The 13,319-nt window shown below is 40.9% G+C and overlaps 1 protein-coding gene and 1 long non-coding RNA gene across 4 annotated transcripts in view; one reads left to right on the plus strand and one right to left on the minus strand.

The window, feature by feature from the left end:
* Window positions 1–11,759, plus strand: part of PDE8A (phosphodiesterase 8A) — a 149,565-nt gene extending 137,806 nt beyond the window's left edge. For all 3 annotated transcript variants that reach the window (XM_027688155.1, XM_027688156.1, XM_027688154.1), the window contains exons 17-23: window positions 950–1,148; window positions 3,919–4,136; window positions 4,936–5,068; window positions 8,764–8,928; window positions 9,828–9,957; window positions 10,715–10,834; window positions 10,916–11,759. In XM_027688155.1, coding sequence (XP_027543956.1) covers window positions 950–1,148; window positions 3,919–4,136; window positions 4,936–5,068; window positions 8,764–8,928; window positions 9,828–9,957; window positions 10,715–10,821 — 952 coding nt within the window. In that variant the 3' untranslated portion in view covers window positions 10,822–10,834; window positions 10,916–11,759. The remainder of the gene's footprint in view (window positions 1–949; window positions 1,149–3,918; window positions 4,137–4,935; window positions 5,069–8,763; window positions 8,929–9,827; window positions 9,958–10,714; window positions 10,835–10,915) is intronic.
* On the minus strand, window positions 398–5,241 carry LOC113969884. Its single transcript, XR_003534969.1, has 3 exons — window positions 5,206–5,241; window positions 4,188–4,292; window positions 398–493 (listed from the first exon to the last, which is right to left on the minus strand). It is a non-coding gene; the product is annotated as an uncharacterized LOC113969884 (long non-coding RNA).
* Window positions 11,760–13,319: the final 1,560 nt, after the last annotated feature.

Consider the following 13,319-nt stretch of genomic DNA (forward strand, 5'->3'; position numbering starts at 1 on the left):
GTTCTCTTATTAAAGGTATCATAATGATTGCTTCCTCCTGTGTTTAAATAAAGGCAGTTCATTTATTAAGAGAATTAAAGTGATCTTATATGACTCACAAGTATGAATATGTTATTAGTATTGTCTTAAGTCCAAGCAGACATGTGGTAGTAAAGCCAAGTTAATTAATTAAATAGAAGCTTTAGTGCATTACAGTTCCCTGACACAGAAACCTGGAGGCACCTTTGTCTGACAATGGGAGGGATTAAGGGGGATTTAACTTTAGTATATTACAATTGTAGTATATGACGCAGTGTTGTTGAGTGTTTTTGCCAAAAGATGCACATCTAGCTCTAAATGACCTCAGCACCTCGAAATGACCTCACCTCACCTGTCAGGTGCAGCTAAAAATCAGAGTGCTTGATGCACGTGGACTCAAGCAGCATCCTCTATTGCATGTAATCAGCAAGGGATGGAATCCTGCAAGGGTGGGTGTAAAAGGAGTGGAGCAGATCTGCAGTGCAGAAAACATAGTGATTGCAGCATTCTGTAGTATAGATATACTTAATCTAATTGTAAACAGATTATCTTAGGAATCTGTAGCAGCAGCAAGATTATCTCCCTTCTTCTTGTGCACAGTTTAGTACTTGCTAATTTATCTCGTTCTGACTGCAGTCTACGCATTTACCCAACATAGACTCCCCAAGCCCCAAAACATTGCTACGTGCAGTACAGCAGCCATATAGAGCATTTTTAATATCCCTGGGAGGAATTGGCCTGGGTCTGAGACTGTGCATGTGATAGGTAGGCAGAACACTTCTACAGGTCTAGACTGCAATTCAGTAATGAGTCCTTATACCTCATTTTATATGTAATTGTTTAAAAATGCTGTGTGGATTCATACTATTAATGTGATGTAATATTCTTTCAGCTGCATTTGTTTTAAAACTTTCTGTTTATTTTTCTCCAGGCCTTTGGTTTATCTGGGTCTCAAAATATTTGCTCGCTTTGGAATCTGTGAATTCCTAAACTGTTCAGAATCCACTCTGAGGTCATGGTTACAAGTTATTGAGGCTAACTACCATTCCTCCAACTCCTACCATAATTCTACTCATTCAGCAGATGTACTACATGCTACTGCTTACTTCTTGTCTAAAGAAAGAGTAAAGGTGAGTCCACATTTGTAAGAAACAGTGTAGGTGGGAAATACAGATGCAATCAAAGGAAGATCTCTCAAAAACAGATTCCAAAAGCCAAATATCTTCCCAGTGCCAACCAGTTTGGTAACTCTGAAGTCAAAGAACTGGTCTGCTTTACATGAGTTCTAGGATCTTTCTTACAATATATGTGGAAAGATGGATACTAATATTACAGGAATTGAACAATTCTTGAAGGGAGAATATGAAAACCTCCTTTTCAAGTAAAACTTCTTTATCCAGTTAAACTTCCTCAGATAGGTGAGCTAATGACACAATTATTTTTGTGACAGTACATGCCAAATACAGATTTAATGTAATAAATCACCATCTCTTATGCCTTGTGATGGTCACTTTGCAGATGACTCCCAGGACAATATAGGCCATGACGTAGGCTGTATCACCCACTGGACAAGATGCCCTGAGGCTTATAGAGACTGCATTGGAGGAGAGTATTGAAAAAGATTACTTGTCAAAGTTCCTTGTACCATAACACCCACTGGGGTATTAGAGCTACTGACAACCAGAATAAATCAGAGCAACCTTTGCTCTCACATGCCCAGACTGGAGAAGGGGAGTTAAAGCAGTGCTTGCATGTGTGTACATATTTCTGAGGTGCATTTTTGGGTAGAAATTCCTACCCTGAATTGGCCTGCCTGAGGATAGCACTAGTGGTGGGCACCTGGCTGAGAAATTTGTGACTGTAAACAAGCTTCTGACAGCTCATTAAACTGTAGTAAGTCCCTTAACCTGGAGCTGCAGCTCATTAGTGTGCTCTCCAGCGGCTGACTTACAAATACCATATGCCAAATGGGAATAGAATGTCACTGGATTTTTTCAACCCCTGATTTGCCAGAGGTTTAGCTGGTCTTCCCAAGAATATCTATGAAAAACAGATAAATCTGGATTCATTTCAATGCCACAGAAGCGTGACTGCCTCCTCTTTTTTCAGAATGTTATTTCCATTCCTCTGTAGGCCTAGGAAGAGAAAAAAATGTTGCATCGGAAGAAGGAGCAGAATCAAAGTTCAAAATTCTCTCTTTATCTTTTCAAAGTTACAGCCCAGCTGCTTTTGTGTTGTCCAGAGTTCAACTTAACTTAAACACAGAAGGCCTGATTCTGCCAGTCAAATTCTCACTCAGAATATTTTTTTTCTGTAATTTGAACTCAGGTCAACTTGCCTGGGAAAATTTTCAGGCTCCCAAATTGAAGCCATATTCTCAGAATCATTTCCATTTCTGTGCCATGGGAGTTAAAATGACAAAATTAGAATCCTTGACCTGATGTTGGTCATAAAAGTGCTGCAAATCCCTGTGAAGTTTGTTATGTGAGCCTCAGGAAATGAGCATCAGGTAGACTGCTCTGGTCCTACAGGTCGGGTATTCTCGAACTTCTGTCCATGTTCCATCTGTACAGATCTGTCTCAGCCAGACTGAGCACTGGACAGTGTGTCCTTCTGAGGAGAGCCTGTTACAAAAGTCTCTTCTAATTTTATACCACAAAACCAGAATCCCGTGAACAGCAGTTGAAAGAAAGAAGGAAGAAGCTAACACACAGCAGATAGTATTTCAGACAGTGCTAACTATGAACTACGGCAGAAATAAGTTTTGCTTTTTCTTGTTCTCCACGAGACTCTCTTGGCAGTCCTCAATAATATCCTAGCTCCCTCAAAGTCAAGCCATTGCATTAATTTCAAGAGGTGTAAAGTAGGGCAGAGCTTTTCACCTACCAAGTGTAACTGTTCCGAATGGTGTTGTCAAAGCCAGCAGGGAATTTGGACCTTAAATTCAAACTAATTGGGATGGAAATTATCTGCCCTGCTCCCAGATTCAATGGGGGATATTTCTGCTCCTGTGTCTCTTTCATTTTATTAGAATTTTTAACATAATTGTTTGGTATCTGTGGTCCTCCACAAAAAGCCAGCATAAACACAACAGCATAAAGGCCAGTGTCCAAATGTATACAGCATATTTCTGAGATGCTTAGGGGTTTTTCTCCTTTATGATATTAATACAGTATTAAAACTTCAATATAAAACCTTAAAAGTCAAATGGGTTTGTATTTTCATGAAATAGCTTAGATAAAATTAGACATAAAGCAGTGACCATTGCAAGTAGACATAAAGCATGGAGTGCAGCACACTAACAGAATCAGAATCTTGTTACAGAAAGTACAGAACAGTGTGTTGTGTAATTTGTCCATGGATGTAAACCAGCAGGTATTCTTCACGGAATATGCGTTAGCTGTAACCCCAGGACACTGTTATTATAAAACTGGATATATGAATAACATTCCTTTCAAATTGTAAACCTAGCCAGCACATAACTGGAGTGTGATTAGGACACATTAAATTGCCAGAGGAAATTAAGAGGTCTGGTGGTAATAGAATAATTTTTAGCAGTATCGTTCTTTTTTCCAAGCCAAATAGCCTAACTCCAAGTGACAGTGGTTTCAATGTTGTTAGAAAACACAAACTAATTTGTTACTTTACATTTGTTTAATTTGATGTGCTGTGACAAAGGTGTGGTTAAGGCAAAATTTAAGAGGCACAAAACGGCCAAAAAAGTCATACAGTGTTCAGTGAAGCTTATAATGAATTTTCCATTGCTCTGTGTAGAACATCTGACCCTTACTGATCTCCAGAGTTTTGGCTCTTATTCCTCAGGAACTTGGCTTAATCTTATGGACAGAGTAGGGTTTCTAATGAATCTGCCAGGAAAACTAAGCATCCTTCTATTTTCAGCAAACTTTGGATCCAATTGATGAGGTTGCCGCACTCATTGCTGCCACAGTCCATGATGTGGATCACCCAGGAAGAACAAACTCTTTCCTGTGCAATGCTGGCAGCGAGCTCGCGATTCTCTACAATGACACGGCGGTGCTGGAGAGCCACCACGCTGCCCTGGCTTTCCAGCTCACCACCCGGGATGGCAAATGCAATATATTTAAAAACATGGAGAGGTAAGCTTAAAACCCAGGGTCCTTGTCTGCCCACTAACGTCTCTCACTTACTTCTGTGTAGCATAAGACAAACAAGCATCCTTTGCTTCTAGAAGAGTAGAGTTCTTCTGCCTGTCCTGCACAGACTTAGGAGTAGTCCCGTGGTGTCAGTTCCTCCTGTTGATAAAAAGGCAGACCCTCTCTAAGGAACTTATTGTAAATCTTAATGTGAGCAAGTCCAGAAGAATTATTTTGTAGCATTGAATGTAGAGAACAAGTTATGGCTGAGTAGGTAGATATTTGCTGGGTAGAACAAGGAAAGAAAGAGCTGCGGAGCATCAGTAAAAAATCAAATGCCTTGTTGCGATGGCAAAGATAGTGAAGGACCTGATGTTCTTCTTCCAGCCCCAGAAAGGCATTTAGGGCAAGGAGGTGACCATTGCCTTGGTCCTCTCAAGATACAGCAGAAAAGTATTGCTGAAAACTTGACTGGAGCATGAGCCACTGCTGAGTGGCCTTGGGAACATGCTGGTGTGGCATGTCCTGGCAGCCCTTCTGAGCAGATGGTGCTACTGCTTCTGCCCAGCTCTGGTACTGTATCTCCTAGAGATCCAGTCATGCCTTGAGCACATATGTCTCTACACACCAAAAGGTACTCTATCTAGCATACAGGCAGCTGCCCAAGCCTTTATTAGTGTTCTTTCTTCCCCCAGCACCTCCCTCCAATGGAAATGGTCTGTAGCATTTTTGTTAGACTTGTTTTAGCAACCAGCCCTTTGTGAACCAGCCAGCATTCTTAATTGTTTCCTTCTTTAAACAGGAATGAGTATCGAACTCTTCGCCAGGTTATTATTGACATGGTCTTAGCAACAGAAATGACAAAGCACTTTGAGCATGTCAACAAGTTTGTCAACAGCATTAATAAACCCTTGGCAGCGCTAGAAGAAAATGGGGTAAGCTACATTGCAAGTCCTCCTTAAAATGACTAGGCAGGGACTGGGAACCCTTGGCATTAGGAAATCCCCACATGGTATACTGAGGAGGTTCATCAGAAACGTGGAGAAAGAGAGACTAGTAATTTATCTTTCACCTCTGGGTTTGTATGCCCTTCTGCTTAACTTGGTTGTCACCCATTTTGAGGGTGAATGGGACTCGCTTGGATCCTATAACGTCTCAGTGCTGTGATGTCATACTTGGAACCAGAACCTTGGGGTCTATGTTTTCATGTTAAAAATGCCATTTTGATTAACCCAGTCACTCCCATGGAGCGGCAAGACTTGGCATTGTTGTTGGCCGTTTCTGCAAAGGAGCCAAGGTTTGCTTCAAAACAGAGGCTGCATTACTCCCTACACCCAAGGGGACGTGCTGGGGGTGCAGCACAGGGGCAGGTATATGGGCTGCCATATGGTGCATTCTCTGGGAATAAGGGTCCTCAGCCTTCAGCGCTGCCTGGCAGCATTCATAGGTTTTCTGTCTGCTTTCGTTTTTAATCTTTAAAATAGATGATGGTGACATTATGTATCATATAGACATAATCAATGGCCATCTGAAACCCTATGGACACAACAAAATTGCCTGTTGAGAACTCATTCTGAAGAACTGCACCAGTTTCAATAACAGCTTCAAGCAATGGTTTTGTTGCCAGTAAGAGCAGTGTATAATTTTGTTGGAATGTTTTTTTGCGAAGAGAAGATTTTCAGAAATGGTTATAATAAAGTTTGCATCAGTGGCAATGTCCTGTAGGAGCTGTCATGGTTTTCTGTGTTTTCTTACCATGTTTTTTACAAAGCCACATTTATGACTGTTGTATGTAATGGGGAAGGGCAATCTTTTTATTATCTGAGAGTGGAAGAGGAATAGGTCTTGTTCCTCCACTTATCAGAAGCAGACTGAAGCTTAATTGGAGAACTGTACCTTTGTCTACAGGAGTATATGCTAGAATTAACTTTGTTCTTGGCACCCAGCAATGCTAATGGGAACTCTGTGAAGCCAAAGTCCCAGTAGGACACTGGTTTTACTGACTAAACTGGAAGAAAGGATGTTAAGTTCTCAGCTGGAGAGGTCCTCTGGGTGAGTGTAGCAGCATTCAGCACAGGAGGAGAGCAAGGAAACTGCTGCTCCTGGGTGTAGTGCACCACTCCGCTGACCCCGTGCAATCTGTAACTCTCTAGGGCTCCTGGTCCTGCTGAAGGGTTCTGTGCTGGCCTGGCTTGGTGTGCAGAGCCCCTCCTCCCAACTCCAAGGATTGGGATGCAGCTGTTGTTTGAGCAGCAGAATCCATAGCATCCATCCAGCTGAACTCCTCTCCTTGCCTGTTACACAGCAGCTGTTGCTGCTGAAGAACAGGGCTTGGACCTGTACAATCAGACAGTAAAAACAAATACAGCAACACAAAGAAATAAAACTAAAGTTTAATTCTGCCCTTAAACCTCAGGGACTGCAGAGGAATAATCTGTCCCAGAGGGCATTTGTGATTCACAGCAATTTGTGCCCAAGGACGGGAGAAAGACAAAGGTTATATAATTTCTATTGAAAAAAGTTTCCCTTCTTTTGGTTGGGAGTTTCTCATTTCAGCAGGTTCCTATTAAAAGGCCTGTAATGTGTGAGTGGGTAAAGCAAATCACTTACTGTTCTGAGCAGAACAACACTGTCAGACCCTCGTTCAAGTGTGTTGTCTCTCTGCTTGCAGTGGCAGCGTGTGTTTTCTGGCCTGGTTTCCAGTCACGGTGGTGACTCAGGGTAGTGTTTGCAGCTGAGCTGCCAAATGCATGTTCCAAATGGGACAGTTCCACTTATTTTTTTTATTTATTATTTTTATCCATATTGTTCAAAGAGCCATGCTGAGAAGCTGCTGTGTTTGTTTCCTTTCTTCTTTTGTTCATAAACTGAAAAAAAATCCTTTCCAGCTCCAGCATCCTTTATCCTCCCATTTCCCTTCATGATGTCACCTAAGCTTATGACAGGAAGCCCACATCTGACATGCAGAGACACCTCTGCACTCTGAGCAGGATGCTGGGACTAAGCAGAGATAGCATATTTTATTCCCAAGACATCTGCATTGAGCAAGTAGAACTGTGCCTTTGGTTGGAACAGATCACAGAAGTGAAAATCCCTTTTTGGTTTCTGGTGGTTTACCTGTTAGGGTATTCTCTACTGTGCTCTACTGAATGTTCTCTAACATTTCCATGCTTAATTTCCATGCTTGTGTTTCTGGAACTTCATCTCTTCATTTTGGCTTTCTCTTATGTAATTTTGCCATGCATTTGGAGATGTATGCACCTCACTTTGCTTCCTCTGTTTTCCCTACCTAAAAATGAGGGAAAAGAATTGGTTTGGGAGCCTCATTTTGCTAAGAACTGTGGAGCTGGTGTTTCTGAGCCAGTATACTACCTAATAATATTTTTTTTATTACTGTCAGTTTCTTCCTTTAGGAAGAACTTTCTTCCCCACAAGAATTTTCTTCTGAAAAATGTCATGGTTATTCTGACCTAATGAAAGGTCAGAATGTTTCTGCTGCTTTTTCTCTCCCTCTTCATACAAAATACTGCAGGAATGGGTGGCAGTGGCACATTATTATTATCATCATTATTGTTAGTTACTTCTTCTCTGCTCTAACTATAGAGCAAGACCTTGCTAGGTGCCGGAGAAGTCTTGTATATTCCTTGCTTCAAAGAATTTCTATTCTGAGTAGACAGTGTTGGAAATTTCTGTACCTACCCATCCCTAAAGAGTCCAGCAACAATGTTGTACTTATAGGTAATTTTTGAAGATATATTAACCCTGAATCTCTGTCCTTTGGAAACTTGCTTCATCAGAGCTCCACAGAAAATAGCTTCTAATCTGGATCATCACAGACTTTACTCATATTAGCTGTGTATTGGCTCCAAATATAGAGTACCATTGACGTGCTCCTGGCTGTAGCCTGGGAACCAAATATAAGCTGTGTGTGGGCTGAAAACTTTGCTGGAGCTGCAGAGGAAAGATGAGGCTGTTCGGAAGCATGTTTCTAATATATTGCTTTAATACTGATAGACTCTCAGAAAGCAAAAATTCCCAGTCAAACCAGAGACTGATGGGCTAATGTGGGTCCAGTGGAAGGGAGTAAGGAGCATGCCTGGGAGGCAGTGTGGGATCTGACTCTCTGAATAGTAGGAGTGCTGTCAGAATGATTGATACCCATCCTGGTGAGGTTTGTGTGCTGAGGATGACTGTGCATCTTGGGTCAGTCCTTTTTTTTAAACTATTCCACTCCTAATGTGCAAATCCGTTAATCCTTGCATTTCAGCAGAGAGTTACATTTTTCTGCCTACACGGTGCTCATGACTATGTGTGTAGTGATGAATGGATCCTCTCCAGACTTTTAAGAAGGCAGATAAGGCATAGAGGGATTAGGTGACTTGCCCAAAGATGCCCAAGAGATCTGTCACAAAGACAGTGACTGAATCCAGAAACTGGAGTTCATTGCTAGCTCAGAGCTGTGGCTAACTTTCATAATCCCCTATAAATTCAGTTAGACATCAAATATGGTAGCCAGTAGCAGGACTGATCCCTGTAAGATCTGCTGAAAGCATTCACAAGGCACAAAAGCTTTTGAGTTAGTGCATGGAGACTTTGCTAATGGATTGTTTTTAATTCTTAAATATTACAGAACAATGGTGATGGAGAGTCAATCAAAACTGTTCTCAGGTCTCCTGAAAACCGTATCCTTATCAAACGCATGTTGATAAAGTGTGCTGACATTTCCAATCCATGCAGACCCATAGAACAGTGTATAGAGTGGGCTGGACGCATCTCTGAGGAGTACTTTGCACAGGTAAGGCATCTAAAATGAGCTGCTGAAATTCCACGTGAGCATCCTCTTAAAAGGATGCATATACTGCCAGTGTCACAGAATATCTAAGGGTGCATTACGGAACATGAAAAATAACAACCTTTTTATTTTAAATGATGGGATATTACTCATGCTAGATGCCTGCAGACAGATGAAAACTGACAGCTTCTACAGTGTAGTTTCTGAAAATTTAAGCTTTCAAGTTGTTCAGTTTGGAGCTGGGCTTTTCGAGTCTTGCCTGCAAATACATTTCCATCACGAGGCAGAGCAAGGATGCCTTCTGTGTACCCACATGCTGGCTTTGCCTCAGGAATAGGATCATCAGGTTCTAGTGTTAGGATGGGAACAGCACTCACTCCAAGAAATACTGTAAGACATTAGCACACTGTGCCACAGAAAGGTTTTAGGAAGGTGGGGAAAAGGAGAGGGCAGAGTCATTATTACAGATGATAGACCAAATGCTGGAATTGGGACTTGGTACCACAAGTGCAGGGAAAGGGGATAAAAAAGATGTTTTGCCACCTGTGAGTTTGCAGATTGTCACTTTCATCAGAGATTCAAAATAGTTAAGCTCCTCTTAGCTCTGCAACAGTCATAACCTGGTAATGTGTGAAGTTACTTGGGGTCAGCTTGTGTGCAGATGCAGAAGGTAAATGTTATCTCTTTGTGGGAAACACTGGAAGGCACTATTTGTCTGCTGTTTTGCCAAAACCTGAACGACTAGGTGCATAAGATTAAATCGCTGCTGCTTCAGATTTATTCAGATTCCTCCTTGTATTTAGCAGATACGTGCTCTAGTCAGTGCCAAACAATCTGCTGCTGAAAGAAGCCCATGAATAGAATGTGTCTTAGATGAATAATCACTGGAGGTTTTTTTGCAGACTGATGAAGAAAGGAGGCAAGGTTTACCTGTTGTGATGCCAGTTTTTGACAGAAATACTTGCAGCATCCCCAAATCCCAATTATCATTCATTGATTACTTCATTATTGATATGTTTGATGCCTGGGATGGTAAGCAAAATTCTGCTATGTTTCCTGATGATAACTATTTTTTGAACATTTGAAACTGCTGTGATAGATAAATTTGCTTTTTTATGGCTCCTAAAGAAAGGGAGAGAAAAAGGAAGATTTCTGCAGTTCAAGTAAGATTAATAACTTCATTATAGCTTAGAAATATTTGATACCGCTACAAGTCATTCTCATGGCTTCTCTTTAATATACTAGATTGAGGCAATGTTTAACTTTCTAAACTTGCTTCTCTGTGCACGGAAAATAGAACACATTCTCTTTGATAGCACTTTGGGCGCAGTCATTTTGTCCACGTTAATATTGGTTATTCTTCAAGACAAATTTCTACAGTCTGGAAACTGCTTGGGGGAGCAACTGTTTCCTTCCAAGTGCTGCCCCCGCGGTAAAAGTGGTCGGAAATGTGACTCTCCTGAATGCCAGATCATGACATGTGACTGAGATTTGATGGAGCAGAATAATTACAAGCATAATTAGCTATGCCCCTCCTGGAAAACTGTGCCCCTTTGCTGGGACTTGCAATACCAGTATTAAGTAGACTTACAGAACGGTTCTCAGTGGCCCAAGTGTTACATGAGTGATGAGAGCTACACAGCCAAAACCATTTCAAGTATCAGTGTGACAGATTTAAACTTTTCTACTTAACACAGTTGCCCAAACATTTCAAGTGATACTTAAGCAGACAGACTCTGTGACTGTTTCAGTTCTGCAGACTAAATATTCTCTGCCCTTTCTTCCCTAGCATTTGCAGACCTGCCAAATCTGATGGAGCATCTGAATAATAACATTAAATACTGGAAAGGATTAGACGGAAGGAATCTGCGAGTCCTTCGACCACCACCAGAATAGCAGTTGGACCATGGTGTGTAATTTACTAACCAGATGCATATTTATTCAAGCTCACTTTTATTATGTGAATTCAGATTTTTTTTGGTCTCTTCAGTATTACAGTAAGGCTAGCCCATGCACTTGGGGAACTTTCAAACTCAAGAGAACACAAGGTCAGCAGTTGACTTCCACGAACTACCATGTGTGGACTCGGATGAAATAAGCCCACCAAGTGGAATTACACTGGATTGCTGCAGTACTTGTACTGAAGAGGGTTTATTAGTGAACATACTTTTGCGATATCTTCATACCAGCGTGTGAAGCTGGAAGACCTTGAAGAATCCTCATCGAAAGGACATTCACTAGAAGATTATCTATTAATAGAGACTCACAGCTTTTATGAGAAAGCTACATGCTTTTTATAAGCACTTAAGACAGTTACGTAGAACAATCAAACACTTAAAATGCAACTGTCTATGAAAGAATTTTTGATCTATGAAAATAGATGTACTGTATTTTTTCACATCACAGAAGGTGCAATCATTCACTTCTGAGCACTACTGAAAGTGAGTTCTCCTTAAGAAATTTAGTAGCAAATGTAAAAAATAACACAAGAATTTTTGAGGTTGATCGTTAGCATCTATGATTAAAATGTTATGTTTTATTTATTTTGTTAGATGTTCAATATTTTCTATGAATTTATAAATACTTAAAAGCCAAAGCCAACTTTAGATGCATTATAAATTTACATGATTCATACTCATTAATATACATTTAATTGATGTACAGACCTTTTATTTTCATAATGCAAATATAAAATACTATACAATGATACATTTTTATTGCACTGTAAGGATAGATGTGTATGTTTAAATATTGTCTGATTTATGTTAATTAAAATAAGTTTTATTGAAAAGGTCTCACTTGAGAATGGTAGAATAAACATGAACTGTATACTGTCTGAGCACCAGAACTGCAGTAGTTCTCCCACAAACCAGTGATGACCACCTGATCTTCTCTTGGCTACAAAAATAATAATATGTTGGAACTCTTTGTTTTCTCCCATGAAATTTTATGACTGAATTCCCTGTTAAAGTCTGCCTTATTTTATAAAGTATTTCTAGAAAGCATTCCACAGCATATTATGAAGAGGTGATACTAAGCATCTAATGAATTTCAACATTTATAGCCTATGTATTTTCCTTTGCCATGAAAGAAAAAGAACATAAAACCACCAACAAAAACCTTTAACTCAAGAAGTTTGTAAAGGCTGTTACCTTCACAATTTGAATGAAACCTTCATAGCAACTACCAGAAAATAATAAAATGTATATTTTAAGAAATGTCAAGTCCTACCCATTTCATTTGAAATGTATATTTACTTTGTAGTTTGCAGAATAACAAACAGATGAAATTCTTTTAAAAATAACTAAGATACTTGTTGTCTGGGGAAGGGAAGAGTTGAGGGAGTTGGACTGGCATAAGGGTGATGAAAGGTGGTTTATGGCTGGCAAGTCCCTGTGTTTGTGGCCTGCTCTTAGCAAGCCAATCAAACCTCGTGTGCCCTTGGACAAGTCTCTTCACAGCTACAAGCAGTGTCACACTGTGTTCCACTGAAGAAAGGAACTCCAGAGGCACTGAAAGAGTTGCTGACTGTTGACACTGCACAGGCAATTGACTTTAGAGACATTTCGAACCATTCCTGAAGAAGCATAAGCAGGGGAGAGGTGGATGATGGAGCAGTTCAGGGACTGCAGCAGTAGAGCCTTAAAGCAGGTAAGTAAGGAAGAGGTGACCTCTCCAGGTGTTACCAGCTTCTCTGTTTCTCCTTCCTTTCAAGCCAGTGAGGCCGATGGGCCACCACCATTTGTTCATGTTAGTGTCAAGCCTTTCTGCCAGTGCTGCCCTTACCCTGCTTATGTGCTCTCCCCTCCTATACAGAATTCATATTTTCCTGGCAGTATGACATTGTGTTTCCTTATACATGCACCTATTGTAATCAGCTTTAATTTGCTACCTGGTATTAATCTCTTCTGTTCCTTCCAGGCTCCTGTGCCTAGTTCAAGGAAAAGCTCCACCATCTCCGTTAGAGGGAAACTGCGTCACACCATCTCCTCCGCTTGTCTGCTGCAATGAGGATGGGAGAGGAAGGGTAACAGCATGTGGGCCCAGAGACTGCAGATAAAAATCATAAAATCATAGAATCATTTAGGCTGGAAAAGACCTTTAAGATTATGGAGTCCAGCCATTAACCCTGACTCCTGACCACTTCCCTGGGCAGCCTCTTTCAATGTTTGACAAACCTTTCCATGAAGAAACTTTTCCTAATATCCAATCTAAACTTCCCCTGGTGCAACTTGAGCCCATTTCCTCTTGTCCTATCACTTGTTTTTTGGGAGAAGAGACCAATCTCCATATGGCTACAACCTCCTTTCAGGGAGTTGTAGAGAGCGATAAGGTCTCCCCTGAGCCTCACCAGTGCCGAGTACAGGGGGATGATCACTGCCCTGGTCCTGCTG

This window comes from Neopelma chrysocephalum, unplaced genomic scaffold (genome assembly GCF_003984885.1).
Source record: "Neopelma chrysocephalum unplaced genomic scaffold, ASM398488v2 Primary Assembly neopelma1_75, whole genome shotgun sequence".
Lineage (NCBI taxonomy): Eukaryota > Metazoa > Chordata > Aves > Passeriformes > Pipridae > Neopelma > Neopelma chrysocephalum.